Source organism: Eupeodes corollae, chromosome 1 (genome assembly GCF_945859685.1).
Source record: "Eupeodes corollae chromosome 1, idEupCoro1.1, whole genome shotgun sequence".
Taxonomy (NCBI): Eukaryota; Metazoa; Arthropoda; class Insecta; order Diptera; family Syrphidae; genus Eupeodes; species Eupeodes corollae.
Genome location: NC_079147.1, coordinates 80,560,808 through 80,583,049, shown reverse-complemented (window position 1 = coordinate 80,583,049; position 22,242 = coordinate 80,560,808). Strand labels below are relative to the sequence as shown.

At 36.3% G+C, this 22,242-nt stretch overlaps 1 protein-coding gene across 1 annotated transcript; it reads left to right on the top strand.

The window, feature by feature from the left end:
* Positions 1–12,574: 12,574 nt before the first annotated feature.
* LOC129941434 (uncharacterized) lies at positions 12,575–14,503 on the top strand. Its single transcript, XM_056050060.1, has one exon. The coding sequence runs from the start codon at positions 12,937–12,939 to the stop codon at positions 14,143–14,145; it is 1,209 nt and encodes a 402-aa protein (XP_055906035.1). The 5' UTR covers positions 12,575–12,936; the 3' UTR covers positions 14,146–14,503.
* The last annotated feature ends 7,739 nt before the right edge of the window (positions 14,504–22,242 follow it).

Genomic DNA, 22,242 nt, shown 5'->3' with positions numbered 1-22,242 from the left:
GACTGGAGACTGAGTTACGGAAAAGGACCCTTTAAGCTCTATTCACAAGATAGGAGCTTATCCAGTTTATAAATATAGATGGAAAGCATAGGGCTCTTAGTTTGAGATAAATTATCTTATGGGATATTTTATCAAAGGCTTTGCTGTAATCAGTGTAAACAACATCAACTTCTTTGCCATTCTCAAGGGCTGACAAAACTTTGGATATAAATTCAATTAAGTTAGTCGTAGTGGATCTACCTTTAAGAAAACCATGTTGAGCGGGGGAGAATAAAGGCTTGCAATGGAAATAAACGGAATCATAAACTAAGCTTTCAAAAAGTTTTGGAATTCATGAAAGTTTAGAAATAAGTCTATAATTGTTAATTTCAGGTTTATTGCCTTGTTTATGATTGGGAAATACAAATGAATCTTTCCACATACATATAAGGAAACACACCTTGGGAATGATTCAAACCATTTTTACAAGTTAGAATTAAAACCTTTTTTATGAATTTCCTGACTAGTTAAACTCTTATTCTAAATTGTGTAATCAATGTATTGTTCAAATGGATGACACTCGGGTTAGCGGCAAATGGAACAAACAACTAAGAGGGACCTGACCTATGATAGTGGAATTTAACAATTACAATAAAGTGGAGAGGATATTCACTAACATGTTGGTAGAAGTCAAAAGGCTGCCGGCATATCTTAAGCGTTCTACTTTTTATATTAATGATTTAACTAATAAGTTTAAAAGCGGAAAACAGTTTTGCGATGTAACAACCCCGGATGACAAAGTCTTCTCTTGTGATATTATCCAAGGAATGCAGTTAATGCTATAATACTCGTAAGTTTAAAAAATGGATTCTTCGTCATTGTTCAAGAATTACCACAGCAAACTTAACTTTTTCGTAAATGCAGAAACATATTTTCTTGACAGTTCCTCAGCTCATAAAATAAGTGTAATCTTCAAAATAAGAGGTGAACTTGTCCTTATAAATTCCTTGGCGTTTGTCCAATTCTAAAAGAATTTCGACTATCAATGTTTCGAAAACATGTACTAGAAGATGGAGAAGCAACTAATATTTTAAACGGAAAGAAAATATAGGATATTCTATATAACTAAGCAGTTGCAGCACTTCGTTGTAGAAAGCGTATAATTGAAGGAGATTTCAACTTTGGTAAACAGTCATAGACCAAACCCATTATGGCTGGTTTTAATTTAAATTAATTTAACATATAAGAAGGACGGTTAAAATTCGAAAGAGTAACCTTTATGGTCAAATTTTAAGGTAATTCTTGAATTAACATTCGTGTCTGCTAACCAATTTTTCCTTATTAATGGCATTAGAATTTTTTTTTTGAAATTTATATTATTTCTAATATCAGCAGTCGAATACAATTGCATATCTCCATTCAACATTGCAGAAACTCAAAGAAATTCCAGAAAACCTTATGAACCCTCAATGGCAAGAACTTTTGAATCAGCGATAAACTATCTTCCAATGTGTATAAAGATCATTTTCCAAAACTTTTGAACTTAACAAAAGATACACCAATGTTTCATTATGCGACGCCCTTCTTATGAGAACTAAATCCTGGATGCTAATATTTTTGAAGTAGAAGTATGTTTAGCAAGAAGTAAACTGAGGAAGGAAAAGTTCCAGGAGTCGATATAGGACACAGTTGGACTTAAGAATAATATTTCCATTATATATTATATTCGTGTTACTCTAGGGGGTTTTACAGTGCACACCAGAAATCTTTCAGCTGGTTGAATGTATATGGTTATATTTTGGAAAATTCATGTCATGGTACTCAAAGTGCCATGTCATTAAAAGCTTTGAAAGAAAAGAAAAGTTAAGGGCTTAATTTTCATGCATCAAGTTATTTATTATGATAAAACCTTATTCTTTGTTTTACCAATAGAAAAAATTCAAAAACAAATTCTATTTTCTAGCAAAAAATAATAAAACCTTGAAATCTATGAAAAAAGTAGTGCAAAAGTCTAGTCTGCACTTTACTAGTTTTAACTGTTTAAATTTGTAACGGTCCTGTTGGCTTTGTTTTTTTTTTGCATGAAGCTTGTAATATGACATGTGTGTGTCAATCAGTACAAAGCGATCGGTCGTGCAGGTTAAGGTTAAAGAAATTTTGTTGTGTAAAACCAAAAAAGCGATGGTTAGAAAAGAATTAACGGTAAATGAGCGTCAAATTATTATTAATTGCCATGAGCAAGGTAAAAGTTATGCGGATATTAATAAAATAGTTGGACGACCCAAATCTACCATACAAAATGTGATTAACCGTTACAATAAAGAAAACCGAATCGAAAATAAAGTCAGGTCTGGTCGTCCACGCAAGCTTACAAAAAGAGATGAACGAAAAATCGCAAGTATAATAAAAAAAGATCCATTCAAAACTGCTCCAGAGATTGCTACCGATATACAGATTAGTTTAAATAAAACAGTTTCTCCGTGGACAGTTGCAAGATCGCTCCAGAGATCTGGGTTTAAGTCGTGCACACCTCGTAAAAAGCCGTTTGTAAGTGAAATAAATAAAAAGAAAAGACTGGACTTTGCAAAGGATTATAAAAATAAATCAAATGAATTTTGGGACAACGTAATATTCTCCGATGAGTCGAAATTCAACATTTTTGGCTCAGATGGGAGGACTAGAGTGTGGAGAAGCCTTGAATCCTAAAAACACAATTAAAACTGTGAAACACAGTGGCGGTGGTGTAATGGTATAGGGGTGTATGTCATCTAGTGGTGTCGGGAATTTGACAATAATTGATAGAATGATGAATAAGGAAGTTTATTTGAACATCTTAAATCAAAACTTACAAAAAAGTGCAGAGAAACTTGGGATCGTAAACATATATCACTTCCAACAGGATAACGATCTCAATCATCCGGCTACAAATGTAAAGTTGTGGATCGCCTACAACACGCCCCACATGCTAGTTACACCCCTCCCCCCCAAATCTTAACCCAATCGAACATTTATGGGATGTCTGAGAGAAACGACTTCGAAAACACAATATAACTAGCAAAACCCACCTTAAAAAGCTCCCGGTATCAAAATGGGAATTAATAGGGTCAGATGTCACGCGAAAACTTGTGAACTCTATGCCAAATAGTTTAAAAGAGGTTATTAGGCTCAAAGGTTTTCCCACAAAATATTAGGTAATTATATTCTTAACATAAAACATTCGAAACCGAAGTAAATTCGTTTGTCCTTCTAGGGTACCAAGACTTTTGCACTATTTTTGTTAGGGACTAATACTTTTCTTTTAACTTTTTCAAGATCCTTGAAGGATATTTTTCTGTTTTTCTTGTGTTAATTTGTTAAATAAACTTAAACTTGAATAAATCAAAACATAAATTGAAAATTGTGTCTTAATATCATTTACACAACTCATTTATCAAGAATACCCACTCGGGTACCAAGACTTTTGCTCGACACTGTATATAAGAGTCCCGATTGGATCTTATATGGTTTCGTTCTGAAATGTTGGTACGATTAATATTGCATTTGTATCTCGATGGCTGTGTTCGTTGAGTAGTTGTGCATTTGGAATTATGTATGTGTTTTCCATTGGGGAAGAAAATCAATCTGTTACTGTTGATATTATTTAGTTTTGTTAATAAAAATGGACTAACTGGGCTTATTTTGCCAGAGAAAACAATAGAAAAGATAATTAAGTTTTGCTATGTTTCCACCAAAGGTTTATCTCAGTTTAGATTAAATAAATCTTTTTGGTGTTTCCACCGCACAAGAAGATTTAAAAACGATTAAAAGTATGGCAGCACTTTCTAAAATGCAAATGGTGTTTCGATTTGTGAAGTGCAAGTGAGATAGTATGATTCATGTTAAAAAATGAAGAACCGATTAGTTCAGCATAATATAAGAATATGCTACTTACTTCATGTCCATTTTTTTGGAATTTGATTCAAACAAAACTATATTTTTTGTACACAAACATGCAAATAAACAGACCTTAATGCGTTATCTGTTAAAAGAACTCCTCCATACAGGTTTTTCTTCTCAAATTTTGACTTGTCTCCGATCTCCGACGGGAATCGAGTCAAATCAAACTCATTTTAACTTGATTCAGGTATATAAAGAATTAAGTCGATCTTCAAGCTCGCTTCAACACCACATGTTAATGTTGTAGTCTACGAACAAACCCCTCCTTGAAGCAATTGTTAAATGAACTTTTTTTTTAGAATCTCAATATCCAGATGTTTTCTTACCATTTCTTCTTGAAAATTGTCCATTTTATTAGTTTTTTTGCAAAGTTAATTTTAACTTTTGATTTTCACAAAACTTTCTTCTATTAGTGTATTTTTTTAATTATTATTCTGACAGACCTTCTTTCAGTTGTACCAATTTTTAAATACAAAATCTGGCTACTGCGGATCGTTTTGTTGGCAATTTCTCACTGTACTATATATGGAATGCCAAAAAAACGCACAAAATATTACTTGAAGGTAGGATGTGGCCAACGTAACAATGAACTCTGAACAAATTTAGACCTACCAGATTTAACGCCAGTTCTTATTTACATATGTTCAAATGAAAAAGTGTATGTACTTTTTCGGTTTATTTTAAAAACTTCTCCAAGTTATTAAAGTTGACTCAATTATAACCGTTCATCAATCTTAAAATGCAAAAATTCCATTGTGTAAATAAGTAAAATGTGTATTCTATTTTCTGGTTCCTATTTCATTGGCAATGAAAGTAAAATGCTGAACCTAGCAGACTTATTTAAAATCTGGACTTCAAACGAAATTCCGTCAAAAGCTGAATTTTGGTGAAGATTTCCAATTACACGTCCTTCGCACTATGAATATTCATGATATTAATGCTCATTTGTTCAGTGCACTGCAAAAAAGGTTTAGAGTATTGTCAAAAAAAATCAAAGGTGTTTGAGACTACAAGTCTTTCTGCCCTCATTTTGACAAAAAAAAAAACGAAGTTTGGACCGCTATCAGTTAAGATCGTGTATATGTATACACGTCTTTAATATATTTGTCAGCTTCAAAAATAATAACTATGTATTATGTTTTTGACCAAATGTATCAAACTCCATTATTTTGACACCGGTTTTCTCCATATCTATTCGCTTGACGAAAATAGTGTCAAACTTATTTTTGTATAATTAGGTGAGCTGCCAAATATTACCTACAACTATGTTTCCAAACAAGTTTTCAAGTTAATTGAAGAAAGTGTTATTTTGAGCCGCTCTCATCCCCCCGACCCTCCCCTAAAATGTGTGGCTTTGGCTCAAAATTAAACTACTTTTTGAACTTCTCCACTAAAATTAAGCTTTGTAGAAATTTTTTCGAAAGAACTTACAATTACATTACATTATTTGCATCAGGTAAGTAGTTCCTTTCTGCGAGATTTAGTTCTTCTGAACAAAGATCCAACTGCTCCAGCTGCATATTCTGCTCTACACTTCTCATCTACCGCTGATATAACCTTGTACATAAAAGCTTTACTGTGCGATACATCTTCCACATTTAAATTTAAATTTAAGTTGCATCCTTCTGCGAGACTCGACCACTCACTGTTCCAATGATTTTGGTCTTCTACAGCTTTTACTACTAGTTTTCTAATAAGTTGGTATTCGTTCAAACTTTAAAAACGTGCGGGAGATAATCCGCTTGCATCTTTAGGGTCTTTATAAAATAGAGGTGATAGTCCGGTTTCCAGCATAATCTCATAATTTGGCGTTTTTTTTGGTTGACGAAATATTCTCTTCACATAATGTGTTAAGAGTTTTCCACCGTGTGAAACTACATCAAAAAAATACACGTACATTTATTGAAAATAAATGGGTTTCCCTTACACTATGAACTTTGTACCATAAATCTGAGCTCATTGACTTTATTTGATAAAATTATAATGTATAATAGGAAATGCAACAAATTGTTCGAGCTTTGCCTCATGGTTTTTTCTTGCCGTTAGTACAATTTTGCCAGGAATGTCAAAAAATTGCTCGTAAATCAATCAAATGTTCGTACACTGTTCTATTCTCTAACAAAATGGAAATAACGGTTCTTTTTGAAATGTAAATTGTGTACTGTAATGATATTGAGAGATCTGGGCTCAGAGTGCCGTGGTGTATTGATCTTTTCAATTGTTTTCCTTTTAATTTTGCGAAGTTTATTTTGAAAATGGAGGCTTCTCATAAAAAAGTACCTCTTGAAGTAAGAAAATTGATCTAAGAAACGACGGAAAAAGTTATGCTGAGATATTGTCAACTTTTGGTAAACCACGGTCTACAGTTCAATATGTATTAAAAATTATTTGAAAAATAAAAGCTTTGAAGGAAGAGGTCGAAAAATATACTAGACGCTCATATGAAACGAAAAATTGAAAGAATGGTATGGGCTGATCCCAAGTTAAGAGCTCCTAACATAACTGCTGACATTCAAGCAAGCAATGGAATATCGCATAACCCTCCCAAACTGTTTCTGCATTCAAAGGGATATAATGGTCGCACGGTACACAAAAAAAACCATATATTTCAAAAGGAAACGTTTAAAAACCCTTGAACTATGCGAATGCATTTGTGTCGAAACCAGATGATTTTTGGAAGAATGTGTTATACCTTGACGAGAGCAAGTTTAATGTCTTTGGATCCGACGGTCGCAGATTTGTGTGGAGGAAACCAAACACAGCATTAGATGTGAAGAATTTGCAATCAACGGTGGAGCATGGAGACGGGAATGTTATGGTCTGAGGAGCTATGGGGTCCGATGGTGTGGATAATTTAGTTTTTATAGAAACAACAATGGATAAAAACAAATATTTCAAACTTTAAATGTAAATTTGAAAGCCAGCTCTTTAAAATTGGCCTTAAAGACGAATTTTTACTCGTGCAAGACAACAATCCTAAACATTCATCAAGGATAGTAAAGGAATGGCTTCTCTATAATGTTAAATCGCAATTGCCTAATCCTCCCAAATCCCCAGACCTTAATCCCATTGAGCATCTTTGGGATTATATAGGAAGAAAGGTCCGAGAATCAAAAATAAGTAATAAAAACCAGCTAAAAGCCGGTATATTGGAAGAATGGAACAAGAAGAATCGCATTCAGGATGTAATAAAAGCGAAAGGTTATCACACTCGCTACTAAAACTTACATATATACAGATTAAATATTGTATCACTCTACGTGCAATTTTTTGTCCTTTGATTTCCTACTTTGCCTAAGTTGTTTCATTTTTTTCTTCACCAATTGTTTTGTTTTTAATCCTCATATAATAAAAAAGAATGATTGAAAATCTGCTTTTCATTAAATACCTTAGCTATTATTTTGAAGAATTACCTGTACAAAAATTTTTTTGATATAGTGTATATCCCCATACTTGTGAGCCATACAAAAGGATACTTTTTGCAACTCCTTCAACTATCTTATATTTACTACTGTGATATTTTCGTTCATAAAGCAACTTTTCTATGAAGTATTAATTGCAGTTTTTGCCTTTTGTAGTTTTTTACTAAAATGTTTCACCACCTGGAAGGTAATCTACAAGGTCATCTATGAAGATCGAAAACAACATGGGACTCAATTTACACCCCTGTCTTGCTCCCAACGTGGTTGTGAACCAATCAGAAAGCTAAGATTCCGTTCCACACTGCAGCCTGTGTTCCTCTATACAGCTATTCGAGAACGCGTCCGAACTTCAGAGAAGCCTAGACCATATATGTACATAGCTTGTAAAACAAAGCACCTCGGTTGATTGCTGCTTTAAGGTCAATTAAGAATGCCTACAATTTTCTTCCCTGCTTAATAAACCTTTCAGCTAGTCTTCTGACCGTGAAAATGTTATCTATTGTAGAGTACCCTGATCTTAAGCCCGCTTGAGTCTCTTTTAATAGTTTCTGATGTGCAATCCACATTGTGAGTCTCTTCTGCAACAGAGTTGTAAAAAATTTTGAGTCAAATTAAGAAAAGAAATTCCACGAAAGTTTGCTGCATACAACAAGGATCCTTTTTTGTATATCGGGAAGATTATAGCGTCTCGAAATTCATTTATACAGAAATATGCCCTCAAATATTTCATAAAAAAGTATTACCAAACGTTCACATGACTGTTCTGTATTTATAGAACTCAACAGGAATACCATTTGCAACCGCCGCTTTTCCATCGTTAAGAGATCCTAAAGTTAATTCCACTTCTTGAAGGCTAATTTCCGTATCTAGGATTTCGTTGTTGAATCCGGGCATCGCATAGTGCCAATTTGTTTGTATGCTGCTTGGATTCAATAATTCTTTGAAATGAGTGGATAGAATGTTTGCACATAGTTTCTTATGCAATGCGAATTGTTTACCATTCAATTGCAAAGCAAGTTTTGTTAGACTTAAGATTCAAAGTTCCAGACCATTCGCTTTTTGAATAATATTCCAGAATGTTGATATCATTTAGTCTTGCACTACTGAATATCATGATAGACTGAGGAGTTTTTTTATAAACTTTAAAGAATTTAAGTCTTTTTGTGCGAACTGAATATAAATAGATATTTTTGAAGTAAAGATCCAAGTTTAAAATGTTTGACTTGCATGCAGTTAACTCCAAAGGAAGTCCCTTATGTCGTCTGAACCTGCCCATGGTATCACGAATTTCATTATTTGTTTGGAATCAAAAATCGCTTAACGTGTTAAACAATTTAAACATAATTTACAGAAATTTTAAAGCCATGTGCGATAAGCAATTCAGGGAATTATTAAATTTTAGGACCCGATATTGTATTGAATTTATTTATCCGCAGTTAGATTCCTGTTCGTTGAACGGGAAACATCAATGAAAGTGCAATAGGATGTTGGAACTTTAGAGTTGTGCCTTAGAGTGGGTTCCGAAGGAAGTTCTTGTTAAAATCGAAAATGCTGATAAGAAATAATAATAAATACACATTTTGTGTATGTACCTATACATAATGTTGCAATCGAAGTTTGCTTCTTTCATGTTTATTGTTGCTGTTGTTTGTTGTTGACGACAATAGTTATACAGCAGCATTGTATATAGATTTTTACAATATTGTTAAAAACAATGACAGCAGCATTGTATATACATATATCCGACATGACACCATTTTTGTTTCTAAATTCAGAGGAACATAGCAACAAGAAACAAGATGCTTTGTACTTTTCTTTGCGCAGATGTGTATAATTGATATGGTATATTCACAATAGCAAACATTTTTTTTTTTAAAGTAACGAATGTTATCGAAGGCATAACTTTGTCATACTAGTTTCGAGTATGTTTGTTCAATATTTGTGTATATTAATGCTGACTATTGAATCTAATGAATAAATTGCGGTTAGATTTGGAGTTACTTTTTGACACTTATTTTACTATGGTAGAAATGTCAAAATTGACTTTTATTAAAAATCTTTTACAGAAACGTGAATTTGTTTTGCAACTTTCTACAAACGCCAAAAGTGACAGCTTTTATATATAATTGGATATATAATTAATTCAATAGTTGCAAAATTACTAATTAATTACTCATCAAAAGATTATAAATGCAAAGCATAATATAAATACTTTTGATTATGATAGTATTTTTTTTTTGTAGGGAAAGTTTTGTATAGGGTGGTTCTTTTTGGTTATTTTGAGATTGACATACGTTTTCTCCTTTCGATTTTTTCTAGAAACTTAGTACAATACCTAACGGAGGCCTAAAAGTGTGTTTTTTGAACGAAATATTTGACTGAAATGAATGACCCACAGCCCCAGTATATGTAAAAATTCCAGGGAATAGTCACCGTACGGAGCCGAACAGACGAGAACATGGCTATTGTAGCCGAGAGTGGGAGACTTGATTCAAAAACAACAACTCGTCATCGATCTCAAAAGCCAAATCTATCATTTTGCTATGAATTTTTTGTTCTGAATCATAAAAGATTCGCATTATAACAGGTCTTTTTTAAAATTGGTATTCAGCAGGTCAATCTCTTATACAATTTTGTTATGAAACTTCGAAAATAAAATCTCTGCCAAATAGAACTACAACGCGTTATCATAATCAGCTGTTACTCGAAATAAAGAACGTGGTTGTACATTCAAATGGTACAACATTGTGTAAACATTTTATAAATCAAATGGAATTTATTTTATTTATAATATGTGGTTATCTTAAATTGTTTTCGTCTTCACAAACAATTTAATTCAAATATTCTTACATTCCTACTCTTTTTACGAAATTTTTGCTGCTTCTTGGTATAACTTATACCAACAGTGATTGGACAAAACGTATTTGTTAAAATTTAACGTAAATTTCATGGTTTCCGCTCAACATTTAAATAATTCAATATGACATCTGCCGACCTTTAAATAATTAAAACCTTTTGCCTAATTCATAAGCATCATTCCTAATAATCTGCATGACCATAGTTTTTTTTGTATTACTCAAAAGGGGCCTGATGCACCTCCTAAAATAGAATTAATAACAGAAATTGTCGACAAAAAACAAGTCTACTTAAAGATGATTTTTCTCCTGGTCCGGATGTTTTGTCTCTAAGTGACCTGTTTGAAAACTGTTTTATCTATCCATTTCTCAAGCCATTTCCTAATCCTTGAAAAAAAATCCTGTATTGTGTCTGTTCATAAAAAAAGAGTACAAAATTATGTTTTGGTTTACAGGCCCATAGACAAGCTTTCTTAAATTCCCACGCTTTTTGAAAGCGTCGTCTGTGACTCTTGGGTTGTTATTGTAGAACTATTTTTTTCATAACAACACGGCTTCTTAAAAAGCAGATCTGCTACAACCAATCTACAACTACAACCAATCTTATAAATTGTAGAAAGGAAATAAAGTTGACCACCACAAATTTTGGTAAAGTCTTTGATAAAATCAGTCACCAAATTAAACTTCAAGCGTTTGACTTTCCACCCTTTTTTTATTTCATGATTATCAAATCATACCTAGAGAGTCGACAATATAGAGTTTTTTTCAGGTTCTTAATCTCCAGTCTCATTTATGCAAACTCATTAGTTTCTCAAGGGATCCACCTTGGTCCTTTGTTGTTTGTTATTGTCAATGTCATTTAAAATTCAAATGTCTCTTTTAACACTGATAACATGAAAAAAATAAAGGTTATTCTACTTCATCTGATTCTTTCTTACTCCAAAATGATCTTGACTCATTACAGTCGTGTTGCGACAAACATTTCTAAGGATCAAAATCTGCTTAATGCCAATTAAAGTTATAGTCTCAAACCTGTCTTTTCTATTCGCGAGCTAGAATTTATTTGATCAAAGGCGATCACATCTTCCCTCCTAAAGTTATAGTCTCAAACGTGTCTGTTCTATTCGCAAACTAGAAGTTATTTGATCAAAGGCGGTCACATCTTCCCTCCTAAAGTTATAGTCTCAAAGATGTCTGTTCCATTCGCGAACTAGAAGTTATTTGAGCAGCTCAGTTAAGTTTTCAAGCCCATTTCGACCATATAATTAACAAAATCAAAAGTAAATTCATTAAATGTTGATCTGAAAAAAATCGATTTGGTATGTCACTATATCCCTATACATCACCTTTGTTAGGCCTCTTCTTGAATACGCTAGTCAAGTTGGGTCTCCACATTAGAAACTCTCCTCACTCTCAAAAAATTAAATCTGTACAACGCAGATTTCTTCAATTTGCACTCCTTGGTCTTCCTTTTGGTAATAATCTGTTCTTACCACCTTATGAAGACCGTCCAGAACTTATTACATCTGCAAACCTTCTAAAAACGCCGCAAAGTTGCTGATATTCTCTTTTGAAGCTTTTAGCAGAAGCAAAAGTCTCACCATTTGTTCTTGAAAACATTTCTATTTATACTTATCCAAGGAACGTTAGACATACCCCTCTCTTATGCCTTCAAAAATGCCGCACCTAGCCAACAAAAGTCATACCACCTTTGACTTCCATATCAGTCATTCCTACCTTAGAAACAATCTTTACAATTCGCTCTAAGTTATTTTGTTCATCAAAAATGTGTTGGCCTAGCTTTAATTCGTTTTTGTTAATAGGTTACGTTGAACGTAATAAAATAAACAAATATGACGTCATCACATCTTTCCTATACTCATTGTTGAAGTGTCAAATTTGTAACAAATTATAAGTCAGCTAGGGGAGTTTAGTTGAGAGAGTTGATCTGTCAAAATTATTTAATTTTTGACTTGAAAAAAAAAATGCATTTCAAAACCATTCGTCATTTTTAAACGAACTACAAATTGTCATTGTACAATAAACCAAGCGAACTTCAATTTTTCTTTCGTTATATATATGTACTTTGCGATTTGAAGCTACAAAAATAATTTGTTTTCAATTCTAATATTAGTTTATTGACAGTTTGACAATTTAAAACAATTTTTCTTACTAAATGTATTTTTTAAATTTATAAAAATATCACTAGAACAACTTTTATGTGACAAATAACAACAATTCCAAGCATACCTTTGATTTTGTTTAGTTCACTTCCACACGCTGTTCGTTATTTTGTTATTTGCATTAATTCTACCATCACTAGCCACACTCCATTGTGAATGATGCGACGTGCATATATCTACTTTTCTCTATTCCTACGCCACACAAAACACAACCTGACTCTAGGTACATGTTCAACTTTAATGTCTGGTGCTGGTAGCTGGTGGTGTGTCTCTACACTTTGTGTAAAAGAATCTTTAACTCGGCAGCATTTTTAAGAAATAAACATCATCATTTTTGTGCAATAAAAACAAAACTCTTGTTGTTCCATTCAATACCCTAATTCGAGTTCCCCGGCCGCGAACTAAAAACAACGAAAACAAACTAAAAAACACTCAAGTATTTTCCAAAAACAAAACTTACTCCGTGTTAACTCCCTCGTAGGTTGTAGCTCATCCTCTAGAGCTTCTCTCCGCGGTCAACAAATAGAAAACAGCGGAAAAACAATCAAAAAACAATTCAAAATGGAATGGACTCGAGACAAGACCCTCTCGCTGATCAATGAGTACAAAAAGAGACGTGGTCTCTGGGACATGACCCACGAAGACTACCGCAAAAAGGAAATGAAACATAAGCTCCTGCTCGAGGTCTCTGCGAGTCTCGGCGGGGGCATTCCCATTGTCGAAATCGAGAAGAAGTTCCACACACTTCGGACGCAATACCATCGCGAGATAAATCGCATGAAACGCAAGGAACCCTACAACTCCAAGTGGTTTGGTTTCAAGAATCTGCAGTTCTTAAGTTCACCGAAAGCCATGCGAGCAGGCAAGGGCAAAATGAAGGCGGAAATCACAGAGGACGGTGTCACCAAGTACATCATCCGTGATGCGTCCTCCAGGGATTCAGAGGTAGCTGGAGCGGTGGCTGCCGCAGCATCTTCCATTACAACAGAATTCCTCACTATTCACCGCACCAAACCGGCGACGACGACAACAACAACGGTGACCTATGAACCCACACCAGCGACTGCTCCAACGCCCATAGCTATTGGACGTGTGCAGAAGTTCGAATCAAATCGGGCACGCGATCTGGAGAAGCTCATTGAAGAGACTACCAAAGATGTCGAGGAGCCGGAAGAATCGAAGACGAAGATAATCAAGGAAATCAACATCCCGATGCAACATCACTCGTACAGCAATGCTTCAATAGCCACTCAGGAAGAATCACAATCCCAGCATCAGCACCAGCACCAACATCAACATCAGGAACATCAAATTGAAGAAGAGCATTTGAGCACCATCGACATACAAACAAGTGTTGACGATGAGAACATGGGCTACCATCATCATCATCAACAACACCAGCACCAGGCTCCCGCCCGCGTTTTCAAGATCCAACGGCGTGACACTTGCAACGAAGACGACTACTACGAGGAGGAACAACAGCAACAAAGTCAGCATCAGCAGCACATCCAGAGCAAGCGCATCTACTACGACAATGGCACCTCATCCCAAGTCAATGCAACCATGGCCGCTACCTCGCCGTCGGCTTTGACAATAGCCAAAATGCAGACGGTCCAATCGCCTCGATTCCGAGATGAATTCGCAACCTATGGCGAGTATGTGGCCAACGAAATGAGGACAATATGCAATCGGGAGATCCTGATATCGCTTAAGCACAAAATCAACACAGCCCTCTTCGAGGCTAGTATGGCCGAGTTGCAACAGAAATGAGAATTTCAGAACATGGAGATATGGTGGGATTGAAATTTGTAGGTAGTTATAGATGATAAGTTTTAGGTCTCGTCTTTCGTCTATCGTAGTCGCGTCGTCGTCGGTCGTCTCTCGATTCTCGTCACTCCATTTTCTATTATATTATAAACAATATACTTAGGATAAATATTGAAAGTAGGTACATGTTTATAAAATGTACTATATTTAAGATTGCACACCAAGTCAATGACAGTTAATCTTTTAGTTTTATTGAAGTTTTATCATAAATTAACAAATATTGCAAAATAAATGAATTAAGAAGTTATTAGAGAAGCAATAAAAATAAAGTGTTGAAATGTCTAGAGGAGATTCAAACAAATTTTGTTTTTTTTTGTCTGTTTTTGATAGTTTCATTTTTCTAGAAAGGAAGTAAGCCTATAAGCTATTGGTTCAATAGAGGAGAAGGGATACTGGACTGTGAGTTGCTTTTGTAGAGTTTTAAAATGTTCATGTCACATCCTATATTCGTGAAAATTAAATATCCATACATGGAAACGGATCTTAGTACGTTGAAGTTGATGATTCCTTAAGCTGGTGAGGTCATACATAGACTTGGAATTTGACTAGGAAGAGGAACCAGTTTTGTAATCGGTTTTTGAATGAAGTCTGGCTTGAAAAAAGTCTATTGGCAGGTAGTTAGATCGATAGTCTACTGGGAATCCAACAGCATTCAAGGTAGGTGAACAGTTAAAGCCTACAGAACCTACCTACTATAGTTTTCAAGACTTTAAATCCAAACATTTTATCATAAATTCCAAACTGCTACAACAAGGGATATTATTTTATTATTATTATAATTCTTTATTTTATTAAAAAATGCTTTACAAAAAAGTATTTGCTTAAGAATGAGGACCTGGCTATCTGCCGTCTACCTGAAGTAACATTTCATTTTAGTAATTAATTCAAATAAATAAAAGAAAAGTAACTGGTTTTGTACAATATTAAATCAAATACTTTTATATATTGATTAAATTCAAAAGTTTACAATTTCAATATTTGTTAAGATTTAACATAACAATTAAAAGAATGTCAATTTTACAACTTACTTTCCTTACTTACTTAAGGTGGCGCTACAGTCCTGTGTGAACTAGGGCCTCACCCAACAAACTTCTCTATCTAGCTCGGTCCCCAGCTAGATGTCTCCAGTTTCGCGCTCCAAGTTGGGTGAGGGCACCTTCCACTTGTGCGCGCCACTGATTTGCGGTGTTCCTCTACTGCGCTGTTCTGTGGGTATGGATGCGAAGACTTTCCGGGTCGGAGCATTGGTTTCCATGCGCTCTACGTGACCCAGCCATCTTAGGCGTTGGACATTTACTCTTCTTGCTAAGTCTACGTCGCTGTACAGCCCGTACAGTTCGTTGTTCCATCTTCTTCTCCACTCCCCTTCGGTGCATACGGGACCGTAGATCACACGGAGAACTTTTCTCTCGAACCGACCCAAGGTGCTTTCGTCCACTTTTGTCATAGTCCATGCTTCTGCATCGTATAGCAGGACGGGGATGATAAGGTCTTATATAGCAATACGTTGGTCCCTCGAGGGAGGACTTTACCACTCAAAGAAACGGTGGTTAACAGTGGTTATTCTGCGTTTGATCTCAGCGCTGCTGGTGTTGTTTTCTGCGTCTACAGCGGAGCCTAGGTAGACGAAGTCCTTGACTACCTCAAAGTTACGTCCGTCGATGATGACGTTTTGATCAAGACGTCGGTGTTGTAGGTCCTTTCTTGACGACATTAACCCTCATTAACCGTTAAACCCATTTTTCCCCTCCTGCCTCAATACTCACAATACCCCATTGACATCACACTGAGTTCTTCCGATTAAGGCAATGCCATCAGCATATGCCAGTAATTGGACAGAATTTTGAAAGATAGTGCCTCTAGCGTTGACGTGCGAGCTCTGCACTATTATTTCAAGTATGATATTAAAAAAATCGCATGACAGCGCATCACCTTGTCTAGAACCTTTTTGACATCGTAAGGTTCTGTTAAGTTGTTTCCAACCTTTATGGAGCAGCGAGAATTCTCCACGGTCATCCTGCACAAACGGACTAGGCAGGGATGCCAAAACTAGACATGTCTTTATACAGCTCGTCCCTGTATATGCTGTCATATGCGGCCTTGAAATCGATGAAAAGATGGTGGGTGTCGATTTGGTGTTCTTGGGTTTTTCCAGGATCTGCCGTAATGTGAATATTTGATCAACTGTGGACTTTCCTGGTCTCAATCCACACTGATAAGGACCTATCAGGTTGTTGACGATGGGCCTTAGACGTTCACATTCAAAGGGTCAGTTTAAAGGGTCTCCTTTTTTCAGGATCGGGCAAACAATACTGAGGTTCCATTCATCGGGCATGCTTTCTTCCGACCATATCTTACAGATAAGTTGGTGCATCCTCCTAACCAACTTATCTCCAGCTGCTTTAAAGAGCTCGGCATTCAAGCCATTCGCTCCAGTGGCTTTATTAGACTTCAGTTTAGATTTTTAGACTTTAGATATGGCAATCTTTACTTCGTCTAAGCCAGGAGGACGGGATTGTTGGCTTCCGTCGTCTATGTTGAATGGATCATCCTGCCTGACAGCAGAATTCAGTTCTTCATTGCCGTTATACAGTCTGCAGAAGTGGTCCTTCCATATCCTCAGCATTGACTGCGATTCCACTATGATGTTTTCACTTTCGTCTTTGCAGCCTTCGGTTCTAGGTTTATGTACCTGTGAATTTCGTTTCACCTGTTCATAAAACTTTCGAACTTCATTCCTGCTTTTAAACCTCTCAACATCTTCGACCACATTCTTCTCATGCCCTCTCTTTTTCCTTCTGAGTAGTCGGTGTTCCTCTCGCCTCTTCTGCTCATAGAGCTCATGAGCGTCCTTTTATGCAGCGCCGCTTTGCGTGCTTGTTGTTTGGCTGCATTTGCCTGCCGACATTCCTCATCAAACTAGGGGTTCCTTGTTGGTGGCTGTTTGAAACCCAGCACATCAGAGGCGGCTTCTCTGATTGCATCTTGGCAATGTTGCCACTGGTTTTCGATACATTGTGTTGGCGGCAGAGAACTTCGAGAGAGGTTAGTTGTAACTCGGTCCGAAAAGGATTTGTCGATCTCTTGCGATTGTAGCCGTTCGACGTTGCACCTTCTCCTAGCACTTCCCTGTTTTACCTTGGGTCTGGAAACCCGGAGAGCTACCTTGGCTACAACGAGGTAGTGGTCCGAGTCGATGTTAGCTCCTCGGAAAGTTCGGACATCCATGATGCTGGAAGCGTGTCTGGCGTCGATCGCAATATGGTCGATCTGGTTGACGGTAGATTGATCTGAAGAAGTCCAAATTCCTTTGTGGATGTTGAGGTGTGGGAAACGCGGTCTGGCTACCATGACGTTTCGCCCCGCAGCAAAATCTATGAGCCTGAAAGTGTTGTCGTGCAGGATGTTCTTCCCTATTATTCCACCAAAGATGTCTTGCTTTCCTAGCTTGGCATTAAAATCGCCTTGAGCTATTTTAATATCGTAGCTAGGGCACTGCTCCTATGTTTTGTCTAGGAGCTCGAAGAACATATCATTGGTGTTATCGTCTTTTCTCCTGTGGGGGCGTGCGCGCGTATATCAGGCTTATGTTGCCGAATTTAGCCTTGTTGCGTATTGTCGTGAGGTGCTCATAGATGCACCTATATCTCAAGACTTCTTGCCTAAGTCTGGCTCCAATGACGAAACCGCATCCAAATAAGCTCTGTTGGTTTTCGTGGTAGCAGCCAGGTGATATCTGCTTTATAGCGGTCTAGGGCCTCCGCTAATTCTTCGGCCGCACATGGTCTGTTAAGGGACCTAACATTCCATGTGCATATCCGAAGTCAGTTGTCCTTAATTCGTTTGCGTTGGTTGTCAACAGTAAACATAGGTGCTTCGCAACTATGAAAGCTTTTACGTGGCCAGGAAGTCATCCCGACGGCACAACCCCCAAGCAGATCCTAATTATAACTCCAAGGATGGGCAGCCGGATAAAACCGCCTTACTGGAAACACCTTTCCCCACCTCTCTCGTTTGCTGCTCCCAACAACTTTCCACTGGGGTTGGAACCCAATCTCCAGTTGAGGTACTAGGCACCCGATGTTCACCACAGGGAGGTGAGAGTAGGAGTTGATAGATAGCGGTTGGTTTTGAGAAAAACCTATGGACGCTTGTGTCCTCTTGAATGCACATGTCTACCATTTGAACAGCTCAACACGTGCTTTAAATATATGGCTTATAGCTTCGACCGAATATTTGTTGCTGAAATAGTTTGTTTCTGATGTCAATTGGTGCTCGAGATTCCCGTATGCATTCCTTGATGTTGTTGTAGCCGCCCTGCCTAGGTACTCACTATAAGTTTTATCATCTATTTTAGCCGTGAGCTCTGCAAACAATCCTCGCCATTCATCAACATATTTATAGAAAGATTAACTTTATGTGATAGGGCCATCTCATTCCAATCCTTAAATGGGGAGGCATTGGTTTGTAATAATCTTATCAAAATAGATTTGTGAAGATTTCTTCAACTTCTTTTCATAACTCTAATTAGATATTCATAGTTGGCTTTAGGATTTTGATTGAATAGAGGAGCTATACCAGATTGGACATAGATGGCGTAGTTTGGGGTTGAGTGTGGCAATCTGAATAAGCACTTAAAAAATATCTACGCTCAAAACCAAAGTTAAGCATTACTACTTTTTTGTTCTGCGTGTTTCGAAAAATTTAGATTTAGCTTAATTAAAACTCCTAGGTACTTAAATTCTTTTACAACTTCAATTCTTCTGGAATTCCATCAATTCCCGGTGATTTGTTATTTTTCATCTTTATCAGAGTTGCTTCCAGTTCACATAAAGATATTGGGTTATCCAGTTCGCTGACGGTAAAGTTGGGTAGAGCATAAGAAAAAGTACGGGCACTCTCGTCAGCTGTCAAAAGAGTTTAAAATGGCTGCCCGCCCAACAAGTTCCCGAATATTACTCCAAAAGGTCTTTGAATTCTTAGATTCAGCTAAACTTTTTGCTAAATTTTTAAGATATTCATTTTTTGAAGGACTATTCCATAGGAGGTATTACAATCAGCCCTATCAAGAACTCCATTGTTATCGGAAACTTTTACGAATCCCGAAAAATACAATTTTGAATTAAGAATGGAAACGTATTTTCGGAATTCGTGAAGGTTTAAGATTACGGTGGAATTTGTGATAGGCCTAAATAAGTTAAGTGAAGCTGATGAAAGCAGAAAGATAAAGCTTGGAAAATCCCGGTAGGATGTGCACGTAGCAAGAACAGGGCCGGAGTAAGAGCTCCAGAGGCCTCGGGGCAGTAAAGGACCGGAGGCCCTCTCGCCCCAAATTATTTTCCAAATACAGTATATCATTTTTTTTCACTCCAGTTTTTCAATAAATAATTTCTTGTGAAACCAAGTAGAATTCTTTAGTATTGAACAAACACATATAAATATAAACAGAAAAAAGAATTATCTGAAATTAAATTTTAAAGTTAACGAACGGAAAATCGTTGACGATTTCGTTAAAATCCAGTTTTCGGAGTAAATGGCTTTTAATGCTCAGGAGAAAAAGCATTGATAGACGGTTTTGTCCCATCATGGTTCGAAGCCTTTTTTTTATATTATTCGTTCTCTTCAACATTCACCTGTCTCAATAAATTTTAACGAATCTCTGGTAACGATTTATATTTAAACTTTTTAAAGCCAAAACGGGTTGAACGCCATTTATGTCTATCACATGCAAGGTTTTGAAGAAATTGAAAAACCCCGTTTTTAAATAGGCTTATTATAACAATCTGATGTGAAAAGCCAAAATCAATTATTGTAGGTTCTGTAATAAGTATGAGAGATTCTTGGCAACATAAATAGGTAAATGTTTTGCTTTAATTTAAACAGAAAGAAAGATATCTGAAACATTGCCTAACAGACAAAAAGGATAAGGAACTACCTTTAAATACCTTAAATACTTAAGCTTTTCAAAAGAACTTATTTGGACGACATATTGGTTACAGAATTTAAGTACCTGGATGTGACCGTAGCAAGTAATTTTTGTAGTGAAAGCTGATGGAAGACAAGATTGCACTTTGTGTTTCATGGAAAAACTGCATTTCAAAGAAATCAATCCAACACAGACTGTTTCAAGCTGTTGGTTAATTTAAAATATTTAACTGCGCTTTAGTGTGGAGCTACAAGGATAATGAAGATGTTGAAAAATTTCTTTGATTCTTTTTGACGCGAGATTTCACTCTCCCTTCCACAATGACGAATTATTTGCTTCATATCGAAACCCACTCAATTGAGTTTAATCTTGGATCAATATCTTAAACTCGCTTAATGGATCTATAGAATTTGATATGAACAATCCTTTTAAGGAGCCATTACTCGATGGCCTTGGAATTGGAACAATACAACAGCAAATAAGAGAATTAAAGTATTTCAACGACATGTGCTATACCAAAATGGTATCTTCAGTTTTACAATCTAGAGGGAAGATAGTTTGTTTGAATTTTATACCTCACATACCAGATGAACCTATGAGATGTGAAATATGCAATACACATGAATCTTCAAATCTGATATCCACAAAATAAACGCTGGTGTGCCCCAGGGCTCCGTTTTGTCTCCGACTCTCTTCCTTATATTATGGTGGAATGCGTTACAGAAAGCCAAAAACGTAAAAACGAAATTAGAGAGCTGATGAGCTGTCGGGGATTGGTACAACACTGAAAGTATCGACTCAACCATAGACACCCCATCCTGTGAATAAAAACGCATCATTGGTAACAAGATACTTTAAAAACCAATGAAAGACGGAAATGCCTTAAAACATGTGTCTAGGCCACGAAACTATGGCCCAATTTCGACGAAATAAAATCCCATTCTATTATGTACCTAGACAAAAAATCTTTACGACTCCTTGTAAGCGTAATAATAAGATGGATTACCATACAAAGAAAATGCCGTATGGGGAATATGCAGTGATGAGGAACTACAAGAAGACACAGTGCAATTCTTATGCTACTGCCCAGCACTTTGCTACACCAGAAACAAATTCTTAGGCTTCAATAATCTTGAAAAACTTAAAGCAGCCTATTAGGTCATAGCAAAGCCTCTAAATGACTCAAACAAGACAACTCATAATATGGTATGATCATTCTTTTAGGGAAGTTTAATACTTTAAGGTATAACAATTTTTTGTTTACACTTATGGAAATATTACTACCCTTAGTATGTAAAAACACAGTGTGAGTACTAGGAAAGGGAGAGAGGGGTTGAAGGGAGGTGTCACATTGGTTTTGAATTCCTGAATATTGCAATGGCTGGGAAAGACAGAGTGTGGTAAAGAATTCCACATTCGCGTAGTACAGCTAAAATACGAATCTCTGTACTTGACGGTACGATGAATTTAGGCTCGAGGGTATATAATATTATCACCAATCAATCTACATAAATGCTCTACGTTCAATACTGTCCAAGAGGCTTAAGTAAGTTGCGAAGCACCAGCCAAGATATGGCAGTTATACTCAAGCTTTGGACATATATATTCTTGTAAATAACAGACAGATCAGATGGGGAGAAAAACTTCTGGCAACGCTTTAGAAAACTCAAACATCTTACGGCATTTTTGGCGACATCGCGTATATGATCGGTCCACAAAAGGTGGTTGGTGATACACATATCGAGAATATCGAGATGTTCAGACTTCTAGCTGCAAGTGCCATCTATTTATAATAGCAAGGGGTGTATATCATGCTTCAACGAAACAAGATAGCATTGCGCTTTCGAAGCATTAAGTTCCACGCGAGTTTTTATTCCCCATTGTACAATGCTGTTTATGTTTAGGTCAGAATTTAATGAGTTTATCGTATTTTGTCGTTGCAATTCCACATCCGAAGGTGAAGGATGCGATTCTGAAAACAAATATGAAAAGCTAAAAGTACTATCGTCAGCGAAACAATGTATTGGATTACAAGTTGCAGACAGGAGATCATTAATAAAAACTAGAAAGAGTGTTGGAGATAAAACGGAGCCCTGAGGCACACCAACACTTAT